Raw genomic sequence first — 19378 nt, 5'->3', positions numbered from 1 at the left:
TCAAATCAAATCAAACAAGAGTGGAAGTCAATATAGGCAGCTGAGACAAGCAGTAGAGAGTGTAAAGCAGCCTTAATCCACACAAAGTGCACACTGTCATCAGCATGGCCACTTACTTCCTGTGAACACTCTGGATTGTTGCTTCCTCTGTTAACACGTGTCACATTTACCTTGCCATAAAACTGACATCAATGAATGTTTTGATGTGCTTCTGCAATTTAAACAAAAGAGTGTAGAGAATGCACTGACTGTGACCTTCTTCAGTGGAAACCAGGGTAACATCCATTCATCGTTCTAAAATGCAATTCCATCTTTTAATGTCCTGACAAGTTCAGAAGTCCAGTGCGTATGTGAAAGGCCCTTCACATTCATAACATTTATACATTTTCTGGATTTGTGGACATTACGAATTTGCGATCTATTAACAGCTCATTTCAGATCCCTAGTAATTTCACTAGGTCCATGTTTACACAGTTATCTCATGTAATTTAACTATTTTTGGATTGGAATGTTCCAGCTTGTGTCTCACTACATATTCAAGCTGTTAAAGTCAATGTGAACACGCAAGTTTAAAGTACCTTTATCTTGAGAACTACTTTACAAATGCAAAAATATCACAGTGACTGAATGACTGTATTCCTTCAAGTAAAGTATGCTTACAAGACTTAAAGAAACGGTCATGGTTAAGTTCTGATTACATTCATGGAATGATTAGATTTTACTACTGCAACAATATTCGTAGCTCGGCCTCATCTGCATCTCTTGACCTCTTTCTCTCTCCTGTTTTGTTTCAGGTGCATTCAAGCTTTTACAGATTTTCAAACATTTTTTTCTTTTTTTTTGGTAAGGAGACTTTCTTTGTGAGAGACTGTGAAATGAAGGGTGAGAATTTAGCTGCCAGTCTTGGACAGTAAAGCTTTAATTCTCCAGCACTGACAATCAAGATCAACTGCAACCTAACACCCAAGCATGGACACATACACATTCACACACACAAACACACACACAAATACAGTACAAGCATGTGCAGATTTATCCACTACCTAAACATGAAAAAATAAAGTCATTACATGTGTACACTCACTCACACTCTCTGCTGGAATGAGGGAATGGCTGAGAGGAGCTGACAGATGAATACCAGACGCTGACAGACAGAGTGTAAACCCTGTTTCCTCACCCAATCGAGTCCTTCTGTGATTCACAGAGGACTTTATCTCCCAGAAGTCTGTATTTCAACCAATGTTTCTAGTCCTGTTCTGTACATCTGCAATATTGAAATGCTACAATCACACTGCTCTCTCTTTCTGTCTTTCCTGTTCTCTCTCAACCTCCCCTCCTCTGCTAAACCAGCATATGTGGTCTGCACTAGACCTCCAAGAAACCTGCATTTCTGTCTTTGTGCCCTAGCCTGCACCGCATCTGAGCCCAAATCTACTTTTTAAGTACCATGAGCCTAGCAAGCGTCCTGCTCTGTGCACTCCTTGTGTTGTGTAACATGAGAGAAAAGTGGACTTAACCAGTTTCTGCTCTCGAAAATACCAGCATCTGTACATACGACTTCAGCTCCAAGCCAGGGCCACCCTCTTCTCTCTGAAGGTCCGCCATCAACACGCCCTCCTCAGCACCCTGCAATGGTTTCTCTGCTCTGTGGGGGAAAGAGAGAGGACTGCAGCATGGAGACCCAACATCCTGTGTTTTGCTGTTTTAACTACAAGGGAAAGAGACATTGAAATCACAAAACGGCCCCAAAGAGACTGTTGTTTTCTGTGTGGGAATGTGAAGGGAAGGATGTGCTTTGCGTGACTGCAGAAATGCATGTATTTGTGTGTATGTGTGCAATTATATGTGTTTCTGTGTGCGTGTGTGTGCGTGCCTGTGGGGTCAAAAGGAGTGAAACACCCCAGGACACCAAAGTCTTGGCGGGGCCTCATTCTTTCTTTCACTCTCTCCCTTCTTTTTTCTGTGGTCTTGTGTTGTTTGGTGGTTTTTGTGATGAAAAAATTGTATATCTGTCTGTTACATATCATGTATGTATCTGAGGTGCAAAATATTTAAATACACATTCTGTTCTTGCCATTGGTAATCTTGTCTATAGTATTTTGCTTCTTTAAGGGATTAACAGAGGTGTGAGCATGATTGTGTGTGTGTGTGTGTGTGTGTGTGTGTGTGTGTGTGTGAGAGAGAGAGCGTGTGTGTGTGTGTGTGTGTGTGAGAGAGAGCGTGTGTGTGCGTGCGTTTAAGAGCCTCCCTGAGTATTGGGCTTTGCCCAGGCTGTCTGGGACTGTGAGGGAGAGAGTTCAGTCAAGGACACAATTCGACAGGGAGTGAAAGGGAGGGGAGGAGAGGAATGGAGGATGTGTTGGAGGGGAAAGAAAGAAACCAGACTGAGGAAATCAGAAAAGAGTGTCAGAGATGTTTTAAAGCCACTGCAACAAATGCAAAAATATGTTCTGTTTCAAATTTTCTCTTCCAAGCAAGGAAATGTATTAAGACAAAGGCTGGAGGTACCCAATAATTACATTAAGGAACCCTATGTTCATTTCCTATCCTTACAGGGGAAACTTGCTCAATGATAGGGCAAACATTGTACATCTGCAGCTTGTGTGTATGTGTGTGCGTGCCAAACAGACAGAGGGACTGAGCAAGAAAGAAAGCAGATGGGGGAGTTTACTGGCTGCATGTTGTGTACAGTTGTCAACAGGCTGACTAAATAGACTCAGACATGGCCGGAGGAAATGTGTTTGCTGTGACATTCCACTGTATGGTGGAAGAGGACACGCACTGTCAACAACATGACATGACAGACAGAGAGGAAGGGGTCGAAGAGCAACAGCTCTTAGTCATTTCTTTTGTACTATATTATTCACAATGACAGTATTTAAAAATGCCAATTTTTGTTTTCTGTGTTGAAATTACGACCAAATACTTACCATCAGCAAGCTGTTAAAACAAGTAAAATTTTCAAAAATCACTTCTAAAACAAAGAGGCCTATTCAGGTGAGAACATTCATTACAAGTAAAAGTCCTGCATTAATTCTTATTAGCCTTATGTAAGTATTGTCAAAATATGCTTGAAGTAAAGTCTTCATTTTGCATCCCTGCCAATATAAGATATAGCTTCATCACAGACATTTTTATGAAAGCAGAATTTATACTGTAAGTCAAGTGGTAATTCTTTTTAAGAATTTTATATAGTAAATTTACACAATATTTATGTAATCATGCAATATTTCCCTCTGGTGGCCAACATAGACAAGTGGAATTAAAACTAGAGTAAAATGTAAGCAATAAAGTTGAGCTGCCAACACTATAACTGTAGACTTTTTGAAATACAGCTGTCTTCATGAGTAAAATGACTTAGTTAAAAGCCACTAACAAGGCTGGGGTTCAATTTCTGCTTTCAAGGTTAGTGATTTGTCATCACACGACCTGTTAATCAAATGGGGGGGTTATTGGTCGCAAGTGAGAGCTTATTGGGAGTCCTTAGCAGAGTTAGAAAAGTTGAGGTTATCTAATTGTTGAGCAATTAATCACGCTTGGCTTCACTTTAATATCCTTTGCTAATGTGTATTCAAGTTTGGCATCTCAGCTGAAAAGACTTCCATTTATGTAATGTTTTTGGCCTGCTACTCATATTCAACAGTGTAACCTCAAGGAAATATTTACCCAACAAAGAGGCTAACAGGAACTGTATGAGTTAGTTATGGGCTAAATAAAACTTCGGCCACTGCCAGTAAGGCCAACGATGACCGAGGAATGCGCTTCGTCATCACAACTTTCCCCTGGGGGTAAGGAGGAGAAGAAGGAGGTCGCGAAGAAAACAGGAGGAGGGGTGTTCTCAGCTGGGACTTTCCTCATACCCTCCAGAAACACTTTAATCACAGGGCACCGAGCCGGAGATGTTTCCCGGTGCTACCGTCGCCACCGGGGAGGTATGTGGATGTGTTTACGGTGGTGTGGCCGCGGTGGTCACCCGATCCGCTCGGGAATTCTGCTTCTTATAATCCCACCGCTTCTCCTCGCGCTCCAGCTCCTTGTTGTCGGGCCGCGGCTGCCTCGAGCTGGACGGCTGGGGGTGGAGGAGCAGGAGGGCGCGGTGGCCTTTTCCGTTCTTAGCATCGAGCCGGTGAGGAACTCGCGCCAACGGGAATCTCAGTCACGGCAGCCGGGTCTGGATGAGGAGGAGGAGGAGGAGGAGGAGGAGCAGGATGTGGAAGATGGGAGAATGAGGGAGGGGGATCGAGCCTATGAGGACGAGAATGAGATGCTCTGGCGCCAGGTAACGACAGATTAAACTCAATCTGCGCATTGTTGCTTAAAATATATAGACCTATGGTATTTATTGAAATACAACTTTAGATTTTTTTTTCATATTGCACATTTTAACCGTCTGAAACTTGTATGTTCTGTGTAAGTGTGTCTCTTAAATTCTGAGATTACATAAAAAGTAATTATGAGTAGGCCTACTTTATTATGGGGAAAGAATTTTATAATCATCTGCAGGCTATTCACCTTATGTTAATGTGTAAGTTAACGTGTGTGTGTCCACTCTGTGTGATATTTTGAACTTTAAATTCAGGATAAATACAGGGATATTATATTTAAGAAATATCATCAATATCTGAAAGCTTGTGAAAAATGTTCCAGTGTGCAAAATGTCTCAGTGCACTTAAACACTCTTAGTATAGGCTACACAATACATCACACGAGTACTTCTGTACCTTGTAAAACTATTATATATTATTTTAAAATTTTAAAGGTATTTTGCAGACTGTCAAGCAATACAATGAGTCAGAAGTGAACAATGTTCTGATAAACATTCTGAGATTGAAAAAATATATACAGAAGTTATATACCAATTATCTCCTGTGTGTTGGTAAAAAAAATGTGCGACTTAGTTTGTAACAAAGTAAAATGAGGCAACAAAAACATCAAAAATATACAAATTGAATAACCGTATTATTTACTTTAGGGGAAGGTTACAATATCTGGACTAAGAGGAGACAGATGAAGGGATAATGTCACTGAGTTCACCATACATGAAATAATTTGAAAAAGAAATCCTTCTTCAGAGGTTTCCTCATCCAAATAACTTATCATCCTGGGTCAGTGCGCTGCTCTGTGAATTATTACAGGCATGATGGAACAGGTGAGGGCAGGGGGGGAGCACAGCATTAACCCCAGATCAGAGACAGGTGACATCTGTTCTCTCTATCACCTTCAGCTGCACAGAGCTTCGGCCCTCCTTCGTGTGGGTGCTGGTGTCCTCCCTTTACCTCAGCCTCCTTCCTCTCTCTCCTTGCTCCCTCTCTCTTTCATTCTCCTTTTCTCTCACTGTCTCTTTTTCTGCCCAAGGCTAAACTCTCTGACTCATGCTAGTGAATCATCAACCCCCCCTTCCCAACAAGGTTGCCATGGTGATCACAGGGCTCAGTTTGAATTGTTTGAGGGGGGGTGGGGTTGTATGTTACTGTGCCTCAAGCAAATATGTTGCCAGCAGGACAGAGGTCAGAGGTCAGGTCTGCAACCTGCCCCTCAGCACGAATACCTGGGGCAAGGGGTGCACACTTTCACACATTACAGTCATTCCTCTGCATTATTCAGTCTCAACCCACTCCAGTGACTCAGTTCCTTGCACTGTAGTATCAATGTATTGGTATTTATATATGTGCATGTGTGCATGTTGCCAGTTGGGACCCAGAACATTGGAGGTGCAGCCGTGGGCAGCAGACCAGCCGTCCTTCACAGCAGAGCTCAATCGTGTCATCACGTATATCACAAGGCCTCAGGTATGAAACATGTCTCACCTCTGCAAAGTTTTATTAGAAACAGAAAAATGACGATAAAAACAAATTCTCATTAGTGTCAAATCAGATGTGATTGAAAAGTCTTAATGCACTTTATGACTTTAAAGACCTTCAATACAATAAACACTGCTATAACTGTATATAGTGCAATTTCAATTTGTTATATTCTGTTAATATCTTACTGTAAATTCAAGCAAACTATGAAAAGTAAGTGCTGAGAAATAACAGAATGAGCTGTTATAAACTCTGAAATTAAAGAAAATATTTAGTTGCAGCACTTTGTTTTTCCTACATATAAATTATATAAATTATGTTTTCTTAAACCTCTCTTCCCAGGACACAGTGAGCAATTTGTTTTTTTAATTCATTTTTATATGAAAGAGGTAAGAGGTTTTAAATTTAACTGTGTAGAACAGGAAATATAAGCAACATCTAGGTTTCAGATTCTAGAATGAGCCCCTCCGTTCCTTACCCTTCGCTAAGCGACACTGGCTGTGGAGGACCAGATGCACTCCGAAAATGGCAATTAGTTATCCGACAGTGTGTTGTGTTACAGTCAGACAAAAGAATAAAAGATGTTATTAGACATGATAAGCGGTTGGCGTAAACTAAAATAACGTTTCTCTCCAATAACAATATGATTTAGAACAAATAAATATTGTGAGAAAAAAGTTAGATTGTTTTACTTGTAAAGGTTGTCAGCAGACAACGGGCAACTTCTGTGTCATTCCTAAAACATAACCGATATTACCAATATCCACCTTGGAAAAGCAAAAACATTGTCTACTTGGATTCATTTGATGTATAATATCCGTGGTCCTCCATTTGTACATTTTTTGCTATCATAAAATGCTATCAATACAGATTATTTTGCACAAAACAACAACAACCACAACCGCTCTCTATTCTTCTCCTTCAACAACAACCGCTCTCTCTTCCTCTCCGCCTGTCTTCCAACGGTTGAATTTCTGGATTGGCAGCTAGTCACAGAATAAAATAACATGTTTTGCTCTGTACATTGATATAAGGATGTAAATGTACATACTTATTCTAAGTTAAAACAAATAAAACTATAGTTTTATAGAGGTGATTATACACTAGTTTTAACATAGTAGTAAATATTATATCCTGTTTCCACCAAGTCTGTTCTGCCAAATGCTGCTAACTTCTACGTACTGCACCTTTAAAGTGGCAGACTTCTTTGTTAAGTGACCCTTTCAGGTTTATCTTATGAACCATCTTTAGAGGCCCTGACCCTCAGGTTGAAAATGACTGGTCTAATATCCAGGGCCCTTCTTGAAGGTCTCAAGCTGCAAACATATTCAAAAAGGATGTACAGATATCGAGCCAAGAGTGTGAACTTGCCAGGCTTTGAGAATAATCAATAAAGACTTCACTATTTATACTACTTCACTTCTACAACTGTAGACTTCCAGTGTGGAGGTTGACATAGCAGTAATATGATCAGCCAACACTATCCGTGTCCTGGCAGCAGAATTTTACAAAATCTGGAGCCAGTGAGGACTTCCAGTTCCAGCTTGGAAACTCCCATAGAAGAGTTAAAACTTAAATATAGTGCCAAGTACTGGGGAACTGAGAGGGAAAATTCTTCGTATATTGTGTTGATTTTTGCTGTTAGTGTTGTAGTTTTATCATCAAGATGAATCTTGCATTTAGTAGTCAATTTTACCAGAAAATTGTTTGCTTTACTTCAGGCTAGTTCTTTGGCACTTCATTTGTTAAACGTAACAAGAAATCAAACAGAATTATTCACTATTTTATAAAAAATGCAAAGATAGGATGAAAACCAACATTGAAGGCTTGTAAAAGGATCTCACTTAACACTGAAATTAAAATATCTGCGAAGCCTTTCACACATTTACAAGCAGATATATGTATTTTGCAATGTTTAAAACAGGAAAGAGGATACAATTGGCAAATGACTAATCTCTTCTATTCACTGTGACATACTTCATTCACCTACTGCTGCATTCTTTAAAGAGACTATTTCCCAGCTCTAGAGCCTCTTTCACATCTTCCTGTCTGAAATGGTCTCACAAGTTTCAAAAGACAAGCTTTCACACAACTTCTTCTATTTTAACTTCCCCTTGCTTTACTTATATGCGACTAAGGACTGTTCTCAGAGCGCCATCATACCTATCTCATACATGCTCTCCTCTGCTGTCCATCCTCAGCTCAACTGCTCCAGGGTTTTGTCTCCAGGTCAGACTCAGGCATCACAGCCTGCCATAGATTCCCCCCACTGGATGCTGTGCGCTGAGGACTGGCTCCTTCCAGCAGGAGATACACCATGCGTTGCTTACTCCTTTAGGTGTGCCCATACATCTTTACTCTCCGTGCATGTGTCTGAGCATGTGCTGTGATGCTTATGCATTCATGTCGTTGGCAGAGTTGGAATAAACAATGCATATTTAATCATGCATGCGATAATCTTCAAAACACCTCTCTGCTCGTCTGCTTCTCTGTCTGTCTTTCCTTCCCAGTATGGATAGAGGAGACGCAGAGTTTCTGAAGACTGTGTCAGGGCTGGGATGTGAAGTCCACAGTTTTGATCCCAGCAACTCCAAAGCATCTGGCCGTCACCTTGGCAACAGTTTGGCAAGTAACCATGGGGATGGAGGCGTGGTAAGCCAGCACAAGATGTGGCTGGAGTGGCGAGCGCCAAGGAAGCGCAAGCACAAGACAAGAGGCAACCTGGGTAGTGTTTCTCAAACACTGGCAGACATCATGGCAGCTTTGGGACATCACACAGTGAGACACACACGCGCACACATACTCACAGATATTTGGAGACACATTGCCAAACGAACATACCTTAGAGTCTTTTCGACCCACCATACCCAGAAAGCTCTCCTACTTCTACGTTCCCATAGCAACAGGGCTCTGCGCCATCCCTGGCTGCCATGGCAACAATTTAAGTGTGTGAATCAGACTGGCTCAGTTACATCCTGCAGCCGCAAGAGGGAGCTACATACCTTAAGTTTGAGTGTGTAGGTTGACATGATCAGAAGTTAGTTGATACAAAAGGATGAAATTAATAAGATTTACATTTCTTTTGAAATGTTTGGCCTCTGGTTAAACCTTTGAATTAAATCAACAACAAAAGCAGTGACGATATAAAAAACAAATTAAAAAACTAAGCAAGAAAATAACTGTAAAAATAGGATCTCTTTCTGATCTAGACTTTTTAAAGCATCAATAGATAAACACTTATTATTTTTACTGGAAATGTATGGTTATTATTGTGCTGTTCCATATACCATATATACTTATAGCTGAATTTTATATTTGATACAAATGTACAAATAATACAGACATGATGGAGGATTCAAAACCAAGAGACAATACAGAGAAAGTGAAAGGAGAGCCTCTCTGGATAAAGGCAATACATTAAAAGAAACATAAAAACAGCTCAGATAAAAGGCTGCCCATAAAAAACAGATTAACATATAACCTGGCACTCTAATATTCCATACACTTCCACATGCATCTACATTCACTGACAGTTAACAAAACTCAAATATAGGAGTGCTGTTAGCCTAGCGGTGTAAGGGTGCACCTCATGTATAGAGACTATAGCCTTCCCAACCTCGACCATTTGCTGCATGCCTTCCCCCACTCTCTCCTCCCGAAATTTCCGGTCTCTCTTCATCTTTACTATCCAATAAAGGAAAAAATGCCCAAAAATATTACTTAAAAGAAACCACAAGTATAAATCATGTCAGCCAGTTCCTTGTACCATTTCTCAGATCTCAACCCCTTAATGTAAGGCACAGTCTGGTAGTTTTCTTTGGACGTCCCACAGACAATATTAAATCTCTTATCACTTCTTTATTACCTCTATTCCTCCAAGGTTCACTTCCTGTATGCTGACCTGCTCAGTGCTGAGTGGAGAGTTTTCCAGAACTGGATTGAGTCCGGAACTCTGCAGAGTGTCCATCATGTGGTTGCCACGGTGCACCTGCAATGGGCTGGCTTCGAGGTGGGCGGGACTGATGAGGAGGTGCTGCGCTATTGGTTCAGCATCCTGCAGGGTCTCCAAGCTTCTGGACTCAAGCTGATCCATAGCTCTGCAGGGGAGGGTCAAAGCGTCCTGAAACAGACAGTAGCAAATGCACACAGCACCTACACACTCAGCTGGGTCAACGTGAGACACTGACTCACACTGGGATGGACACAGATGTGCACACATGAGCAGAAATTCAGGATTACCTCAAAAAAAAGAAAGAGGTCACTGATGAAATATTTTGCAGAGTTACAGTTTTCCCACTGAACTTTTTTTGTCCCCTGCCTTGTGCTCACACAGTTCTTAACATGACACCTCCCTCTAGTGGAAATGTAAAGGTTTGTCTTTTTCTGACTCCTTGCACAAAGGGAAGTACTGTTATTCCTGTAAATGCTACTATCTTTACTAAGAATTGGGTCAACAGATATACATTTCCCCTTTAGAAAAACATAAAACGTGTAAATGTGAGCTGAAGCTACAGTTTGTATACTATTTAATTAGGTAAATATCAATTAGTTGTAATGCAGGTACAGACATGTTTTCTCCATTTTCTTCTTTCTTTTATAGTTGAACCTTTGATTGTATTGCAGTATGCAGCTTTATTTTGAGATGAATATGATCAGGCGGCAATTTGAATGCATATTAAGCACATAATTTATGCATCTCTGTACATCACTGTAAGGCCTTTAAAACTTGTTTATGTGCAATAATTCTTTAAATTGATAAGAAGATGTTATAGAAAGATACTAAAAATATGTTGGATGTATGGTGCCTTCAGTTATATAATATTGAGGTTTTTGTATGCAACATGTCTGCATTTTGCACTCTACTGTGTACTGTAAAACAATGAGGTGAACACTGAAAACTTTAAGTGCATTATTATAAATTAAATAAGGACAAAGTTTACTCAATGTTTTGGCTGTTCACACAATAACCATGGTCACCTCTGGAAACAACTTTTTTATTATTCCTCAGACAATTCATTTAATTTCTTTTGGGTGTGGCATAACAGATTGACAGTTGTTGCCTTCTGGTAAATATAAAGTCACACAGACCACAGGTCTGACGATTTTAATGTAAGTATAAGGAAGCGCTAATTATTTCCTACAATTTCTCTGTAGATATTCCTTGTACTAACATGAAAAAATGGACACACTGATATAAAACATCTATAACAGTACAGTTATTACATATGACAAATAAGAAGTGTATTGTTTCTTACATGACAGCAAACCAAATATTGACTTTTTATGAAAGATGCACATTTTGCCTCATCATTGCTATTCAGACCACTTGGTTCTAGACATAGATGAACGTTTTCACCTTTTCAGGAAAATGACTTGGCTCTGTTACTGCAACGCATGTTTACTTCAAGTTTTGACAGGTGTACAATGCACCTAACACTCATCCTGTTAAGCTTACATTCCATTAGTTTACCTCCATAAGTGCTTCTTTCCACAGTAAGCTCTTATTCTTACAGGCCAATGCCAGTCATTCCTCGGACGCGCTCCAGCTCGCTAGAGAATACGTTGGAATGCGCATCTGCCTCCACCCTCCGTTACGCAAATTACGCACAGATGTTTGCCACTAGTCAGGGCGGAGTTGCGCTTTTTACGTTGAAACTTCCACATCCTGCTCTCGGCAGAAAACAGGCTGACAGGCAAAGTAACCAATCAGTTTCGGGGAAGTCTATCGGTCGACCAATCAGAAGTTCACAATCCCGGGCCTTATGTGTTCTGTTGAGCTTGCTCGTATACTGTACCGCTGACCATTTCTTGTGAAAATCTTGAGGCAGGACAACAACAAGTCTATATTGAGACGACCTACAGTAGCAGATTTTGACGGTGAGTAAAACATTTGAAGTCAATTGTGTTTTAATAGAGTTACGTGTTCAAACCTACTTTTGTTTGGCGATTCCTTTGATATATAAGGCGTCTACAAGTTACTTCCTGCTCCGACAAGGCCGAGATCCCAAGTGACATTGTAGCTAATGTTGAGGGCGGAAAAGAGTAGCATTCCTACTTATTTATTTACTTGTTCATACTTAGGAAGGAGGAAATTACGTTTAAACATGATTTCAAACGTGTTTTTACGTCCTTTTTTCAATTCCACTTTGACAGAGAGTGGTTAACTGTAGTGCCGGACACAGCATTAACCACACCGCGCAAGCAGTGCCTCTCATAGATACAGCTGTTAAAGTTCTGCTTTTCATCAAAGGATCATAAACCTGAAACAGTGTAACGAAGCTTTGGCTGAAAATACGCCCTAAAAAAAGGTTTTTATCAAACCAACAAAAAGCCCGGACATTTGAATCCACCCAGCTTTCACGTAATGACCTCACCACTTTCTGAAGCCTCAACAGTAACATGAAAAACTAGTAATTAGGCAACCAAATGGGGAATAGGAAGCACCACAGGGTACACTTAGAGTAAGCTCAATTCTGCCTGCCTGGACTGTTTTGTTTGGAGAGTCTGCAGCCACTGCAAATCTCTGAGCACCAATGGGAGTTGTCTTTCTCTGAACAGATTCCATATGGCACCCACACTATCACACTGAATGTGATTTATCCAATACAATATGAATTACACCCACTACTGTAAGAATGATGGTGCACAAATACCTCTATGAATTTTTTTCTGAGTTAAAGTGTTGGATTTTCTAGTTTCACATCAAGTTGAAGGATGCGGGCTGTTTGCTGATTGTAGCAGGGTTTTAGTTTTGCTTCTGCTTCTAATCCAGTGTTTATTTATACATGCGTGTCTGGGTGTCACATGAGTGTCTAAATTAAAAACGGAACTACCTTAAAAAAAAAAGCATATACCAATAAAATACACCAGGTAATTATAATTTCCCAGAACCCTCAGCAAGATTCTTGTGTACTTTTGTTGAACCAACAGTCCAAAATCCAAAGAGGTTAAACTTATGGACTTGTAAAAGGATAATACTGATCCCAATGTTGTTGAAGCAGGAATCACTAATTTTTGCTTGACAATAATTGAACTCTCGTTATTTTTTAACAGCATCACATAATACATGATAACATATTTCCTTGCTGTCTTGAAATATGTGCGCAGTTGTTGCCTCAAATGACCTCCTTCCTCCTCCCCATTAGGGTTGGGTCCCCTCACCCACAGCACCCCAACATGCCTCTGGTTACGAGGAATATAGAGCCACGGCACGTGTGTCGCCAAACCCTTCCTGCCACCATCCGCAGTGAGCTGGAATGTGTCACCAATATCAGCCTGGCTAACATCATCCGCCAGCTGGGCAGCCTCAGTGAGTATCTGCTGTGTGGTGAGGTGTCATCACAGTGTGTCAGACATTAAAATATGGTGTTTAGGGTGTGTACACTAGCAAATGTGTACTATGTATCAGGCAATTGAACATGTTTGTGTAAAGTATTATTCAATTGAAGTTGTGACACTGCATGTTTTTTGCTTGCATAATGCAAACTCAAACCTAAATCATAAGCCTGTGTGTTTTGATGTGTGTGTGTGTGTGTGTGTGTGTGTGTGTGTGTGTGTCTGTAGGTAAATATGCAGAGGATGTGTTCGGGGAGCTCTTTGTTCAGGCTGGAGCATTTGCGATCAGGGTCAATACGCTGGGCGACAGAGTGGATCGCCTGCAGGTTAAAGTCACCCAGCTGGACCCTAAAGAAGAGGAGGGTAAGCACTCCCTACTTTTGCTGCAACTACTTCTACTCCTTCTGCTACTGTTAGTGTCATTAATTCATTTGAATTTGGGAAATATAACCTTTGACTCCAGTTAAAATTACAATACGCTCCATAAACAAAAACCCTCCTCTCCTTGAGCAGCATAAATTATAAAAGACACTCAACCGTCTGTTTCTCTCCCAGTCTCTCTGCAGGCCATAACAACCCGCAAGGCCTTCCGCAGCAGTCTGACCCAGGACCAGCAGCTCTTCACCAGACCATCTCTGCCCATGCCAGTGCAGGACACATACATCACCTGCAATCCTCCCCCACCTCTTAACCACCTCAGCCAGTACCGGTAAGACTGAGCAGATTCACAGATACACATTCACGGCTCATAGTCATTCACAGGAGCATAACACGGAAGCTGTGATGGGAACACGTGCATGCTCATGTGGGGAGAGGGAAACCCACACATGCATGGCATATTTTTGTGAGGGCAATCAATTATTCAAACCCAACAGTCTGATGCACATGCTTCAAACTTAATCAAGCAGCTCCTAAAGGGGCCTGTCTTGGGCTTAATGATGCTCAATCTCCAAGAAATGCAGAGTGAGACATCTTATATTGATAGGAAATGTGCTGGAATAGTTATCCTGTTGCTCAGGGGACATGCAGCCCAAATGTTGCATGTTATGCAGATGCAATACTTTGTGTTGTTTATGTTTCAGCAGGAGAAAATCTTTGTTTTTAGACAACTTCAATTAATTATTACCCAATTTTGCTGGAATTAACAAAATCCTTAAACCTAAGAAAGCTCAGTTATTTGTTTTTTAAAAAGTAGTGCAGCTCTGCTTGTTAGTACAGCCTTCAATTTAATTGAAAAACGAACAAAATTGCGCTTTGAAAACAACAATTAGTCATAACGAAGCAAAAGACATCAGTGAGATCTTGAAAATTACTTGTACATGCAGCATGGGGAGTCACCAGAATTTAGATTAATTAGAGAAAGGAAGAAAATGGGGTGGAGGTGGTGGAGGCTTAAGTTGTTTTAATCATCACTGATGAGCAAATGAGAGTGTAACCCAAGCACACTTCTAATCTGAAGAGATTTTCTTTCATGACACGCTGTGTTCGAGAGTAGAATTCGGATTATTATCTATGTTCTTCTAAATATTGAAAGTGTGTTTTAGCATTTAAGGAAGTATCTAACTCAAGAAGATGTTCTGTTGCTAGAGAAGGTATCTTTTCTTGAGCTGAAAGGGGAAGTTTAATGGCTTGTTGAGATGTTGAAGCAAACATTTAAGGGCAGATAAAGATCTGTTAAGACACATGTCATGTCGAAGAAGACAGACTTAACAAAGTAAGCTGATCTTACCAACCCCAATCTTAAATATGTTTATTGCTTTCTCCAGGGACGATGGAAAAGAGGCCTTGAAGTTTTACACTGATCCCTCCTACTTCTTCGACCTGTGGAAGGAGAAGATGCTGCAAGATACCAAGGACATCATGAAGGAGAAACGCAAGCATAGAGTGAGACACAGAAGCATACTTACACACACAGAAGGAAAAACATAACAGACATTGAGTTATAACAGAAGGATAATGTTTGTCTCATTGTTTATAAGCATTTGGACCAAGACTGTTTTTCCAATGTTTGCTTTCTGAGCAGAAGGAGAAGAAAGACCACCTGAACCAACGGACGCTCAATCCACGAAAGATCAAGACCAGGAAGGAGGAATGGGAGCGCCGCAAGATGGGGGAGGAGTTTGTGGTGCCAAAGAATGACTTGACGTAAGTTGATGGATGGACTGTGTTAGAGAAGAGTTGTTGTAGTCAATGGTCCAAATAGGCTTTTGAATGCAGTTTAAGTTAGCACATAATAAAAGCTACATTAAATCCCCCTTTGGCTCCTCAATAAAATAAAATGAATGTAAATACCATTTTGCCCTGTCTTATCCTCCAATCTGTAAACAGTGGTTGGTATGTCCTGTCTGAGGATGTTGACAGTGGGCTGGGTGTAGTACTGGCTGTAGCATTTAACTCATAAACACATGTAAGAATGAGGTTCAGTTTACCTTATTGACTCAGAACTCATTTTCCTCTAAAGTGAAATATAGGATGGGAGGCTGAAAAGCTCTAACAATGTTGTACAGCTTTATTCAAGAATTTTGAACACTTCCTTGTATCTAGGTGGATTAGCAACTAGAAAGAAACGGGGCTAGTAAAAGTCCATTAGCTACAACAGCTGATGTTAGCGTTCAGCAACCTCCTGGCTAACTTGCCTATTCTATCATAGAGTACAGTATTGTGATCGAGGAAGTAGCTAAATGCTAATATTAGATGTTGTCTTCCTGTAGTGAAAGTGCAATCATCATGTTTATTTTTGCTCTGAACATGACATCATCTGTGAGATACTCTGTAAGAAGCGAGATTGAAAGCCCTCTCCACCGATAGAAACATGCAGATAAACTGAAGCTGTTCTTTTCCGGTTTTGGAAGTGACTGCACTTAAACTGTCGTTTTATTAACTGTGTAAACCGGTCAACACACACAGGTTTCACTTTCTATATTCATTTAAAAGTTCTTAATTTCTCAAGCAAGCAAGCAGTGCTTGATCCACAACTACAGATGCCAGGTGTAATTTATGAACCCAATTTGAATATTCTGGTTTCAGAGCATTCATGTGTCATACCGTGCTTTGGGCTGATAGTGGTGTCTTAAATTTCTGCTTTAAGGAATTCCACTGAGGGTCTGAATGGCAGCATTGGATCTGGAGATGGCTTCAATTCTGAAGGCCTTGAGCTGAGCACTGGCTCCTACGCATACGAACCTGGCTCCCCTATGTCTCCGCCTGGCACTGATGACTTCCTGCCTCCTCCACCTCCAGACATGTCGTAAGTAGTATCTTGAAGAGATGGCATATAAGCCCACACATTCCCAAAATGTGCTGAACACATAGCTTAACCACTTGAATTGAATGCTCAACAAATCTTTAGGTTATTGAGTTTGACAGAGCCAAAATAGGAAATAACTTTCAGCCTGTGATTCTTAGGTAATTCATAAACATGAAGCTCGTAAGTTAAAGATGAAAGTACATTTAAGAGTATTGAGTGAAATAAAAGGTTCATTTTTTTATTTAACTTGTTCCTCCCCTTCACTCTGTCACTTGCAGGTACAATGATGGACAGTATGGAGCACCACCCTCGAAGCGTGTCAGCGTACTGAGTCCAAGCCACCCACCTCCTGCTCCCCCCATGACCTCTCCTGCATCCAACTCTCGCCCCAACATGGCACCTCCCCCTGCTCCTCCCCCTCCTCCTCCACCCTCTGGCTTCGGAGTTCCTCCACCTCCCCCTGGCTTTGACACCCCACCTTCCCCTCCCCCGCCCACCTCTATTCCCTCTGGTTATCCCTCTCCACCTGCTCCTCCTCCTCCACCTGCCATGTCTGCTGTTTGTCCTCCTCCTCCGCCACCTTTGCCTACAGGTGGTGGTCCACCACCTCCCCCTCCACCACCGCCTCCACCTGGTCCTCCTCCATCATCCTTTAGCAACCCTGCTCTTCCCTCTGGAGGAGGGATGGCCCCCAGCTCTGCTCCTAAACCTCAGCCGGAGCCTGACGATGACCCTCGCAGTGACCTGCTGCAAGCCATCCGACAAGGTGAGACACCACAGGAACAGATACTAGCAACTAAAATGGTACAGATCTGATGTCAGTCCTGATTGGTTGGAATAAAAATAACTGAAGCTATTGAAGCATGGTTTATTGGTGCAAATTTCAATCCATATTCCTTAACTTTGATTTTTAGGTTGAACAAACTTGATTTTCTTTCCCACTACACATTTTCAAAATGGATTTTACAGAAGATTTGAAAGCACAAATTGCTCCAACCATTTTGTCATTTTGTTCATAGTAATGTTGAATTGTCTTAATAGAAAGTGCTTGCTAGATTTTCCTCAAACTGAAATTTGTGTAGTTTGACTAAAAACAAGTTCTGCTTGCTTCTCCATTGTAACTGTCTTCTCTAACTTCTGTTAAGGTTTCAACCTGCGTAAGGTGGAGGCACAGAGAGAACAGGAAAAGAGGGACCACTTTGGCAATGATGTGGCTGCCATCTTGTCCCGCCGTATCGCTGTGGAGTGCAGCGACAGTGAGGATGACTCTTCAGAGTTTGACGATGATGAATGGTCCGAATGATCGGCCTTCCACCTTCACTACCACCTTCTCTGTATCTTTACTTAGCTGTAAATATCATCGGTGTGTTTCTGTTCTGATCACCCTCTTAAGTATCCGTGAAGCAGAGGCACACAATATGTGTGTGCGTGTTTCTGTGTGTATGTGTGTGTGCCACATTTTGTGTATGCACACATAGTATTTACAAAGTTACTTGTTACTAATCACATTCCCTGACCCATTTATTTGTGCTGTTCTAAAACTACAAAGTCCAAAGAGTGAGACAGAGTGTGTGTGTGTGTGCGCCTGGTTGTGTGTCGTTTTGCAGTTACCATTATTGGATGACACAACGCTCTTATTGATAAGATTGTTGTGCAATGTGATGCACGTCTAATTGCTGGGTCTGTGCGTAAGCAAACCACTTCATCTTTATGTAAGTGTCCCTCACACTCAGATACCTGAAGCTACTGGCTATATTAATGATTTCATCTGAGAAAACTGTGGCAGAGGATAATAGAGAGGGAGTACACACACACACACACACACACACACACACACACACACACACACACACACACACACACACACACACACACACACACACACACACACACACACACACACACACACACACACACACACACACAACCTCTTCAACACACATATAACATTGACTGAGTAGTGAGACACCTGGTGTTAATGATCAGACCTTCCCACTCATCCATCCAATATATGATAAAGATGCAAAGTTATTTTTGCTTATTGAATCCTATCTACTAAAGAAAATAATGCAATTTATTTTTATTCTTTTAAAGCACAAGTTTTGTTATCACTCTTTTCTTCCTTTACATTTGTACTATTTTGTCTTGTTTTCTGCAGCGGTCATGGGAACAGTTAACTGGTAGATCAGACATTGCCATAGCTTTTTAACAAATTCATACATTAAAAACTCAGTGTGAAAGGGAGTTATTGGTTCATCACGGACACCCGGGGTGTCAGATGAGATCATACGGAACATATGCAGACATTTAACACAAATATCATGATTCATTCTGTCCTGGTTTTTAGCTATTTGTCTTTTCCTTCTTTCTGTTTTTTCATTTCGATTTCTTCTGGGGATAAACTAGGCTCTGGTGTTTTCATCACTCTCCTCTGTGTATAATCAGGTAGCTTTTTGCCCTATCCTGCTGCCTTATAAGTGCCTTTTTTTATACTGAAATTCAGTGTCAGAGCAGGTTTCATTTGGTTTACCACACTGGTCTCTGATCAGCTTATTCCAAAAAAAAAAGTAGGAACATCTGCCATTAAGAAATCAGAACAGCTGTCATTAGTGAGTCTAATGTAGAAGTGACTGATGTTTAGTGTGGACCACATTATTTCTAAGTGCCTTTATCTTATATTTGCCTTTGTTAAATCACAATCACATGGCATGCTTAGCCAAAGTTCTACTTCTCCTGCCTTAAATTTACAAATGATTGTTATTTGAATAAAGAGAGTGAACTACAGCAAAGTTTGAGATTCCTCTTCTGTTATTTTTATGAAAACTGTGATGTACTGAGTAACAAGTTCCCAAAATGTCAGGCTTTGGCATTAGACTCCTCATACTTTATCCATGACTCATCCTCTTTTGTGTCAGTGCTGCAGACCTGCTCATAGTGCTGACTGTGTAGGGAGTGTGAAAAAGAGTCGAATAGATAAAAGTTCAGAAAATGAGTA

General features: G+C 40.9%; 2 protein-coding genes across 2 annotated transcripts; both read left to right on the top strand.

Moving 5' to 3' along the window:
• Nucleotides 1–3483: 3483 nt before the first annotated feature.
• On the top strand, nucleotides 3484–10914 carry LOC117827537 (methyltransferase-like protein 24). The gene is made up of 5 exons (XM_034704117.1): nucleotides 3484–4279; nucleotides 5691–5789; nucleotides 8003–8139; nucleotides 8312–8579; nucleotides 9682–10914. The coding sequence occupies exons 1-5, from the start codon at nucleotides 3746–3748 to the stop codon at nucleotides 9985–9987; spliced, it is 1344 nt and encodes a 447-aa protein (XP_034560008.1). The 5' UTR covers nucleotides 3484–3745; the 3' UTR covers nucleotides 9988–10914.
• A 525-nt stretch (nucleotides 10915–11439) lies between these two features.
• wasf2 (WASP family member 2) lies at nucleotides 11440–19172 on the top strand. The gene is made up of 9 exons (XM_034704873.1): nucleotides 11440–11678; nucleotides 12947–13110; nucleotides 13365–13499; nucleotides 13692–13845; nucleotides 14903–15020; nucleotides 15160–15281; nucleotides 16225–16383; nucleotides 16662–17149; nucleotides 17529–19172. Exons 2-9 carry the CDS (start codon nucleotides 12978–12980, stop codon nucleotides 17684–17686), a joined length of 1467 nt encoding a protein of 488 aa, XP_034560764.1. The 5' UTR covers nucleotides 11440–11678; nucleotides 12947–12977; the 3' UTR covers nucleotides 17687–19172.
• Nucleotides 19173–19378: the final 206 nt, after the last annotated feature.

The sequence above is a fragment of the Notolabrus celidotus genome, chromosome 16 (assembly GCF_009762535.1).
Source record: "Notolabrus celidotus isolate fNotCel1 chromosome 16, fNotCel1.pri, whole genome shotgun sequence".
Classification (NCBI taxonomy): domain Eukaryota; kingdom Metazoa; phylum Chordata; class Actinopteri; order Labriformes; family Labridae; genus Notolabrus; species Notolabrus celidotus.
Note: the sequence above shows the minus strand (reverse complement) of the source record. Positions and strands in the feature narration are given on the sequence as shown.

Coding starts and splice junctions, on each gene's coding strand:
- LOC117827537 (XM_034704117.1), top strand. CDS start 3,746: ATGACCGAGGAATGCGCTTCGTCATCACAACTTTCCCCTGGGGGTAAG. Junction 5,790..8,002: donor CGTATATCACAAGGCCTCAG/GTATGAAACATG, acceptor GTCCATCCTCAG/CTCAACTGCTCCAGGGTTTT. Junction 8,580..9,681: donor CAGCTTTGGGACATCACACA/GTGAGACACACA, acceptor TATTCCTCCAAG/GTTCACTTCCTGTATGCTGA.
- wasf2 (XM_034704873.1), top strand. CDS start 12,978: ATGCCTCTGGTTACGAGGAATATAGAGCCACGGCACGTGTGTCGCCAA. Junction 13,846..14,902: donor AACCACCTCAGCCAGTACCG/GTAAGACTGAGC, acceptor TGCTTTCTCCAG/GGACGATGGAAAAGAGGCCT. Junction 16,384..16,661: donor CCTCCACCTCCAGACATGTC/GTAAGTAGTATC, acceptor TGTCACTTGCAG/GTACAATGATGGACAGTATG.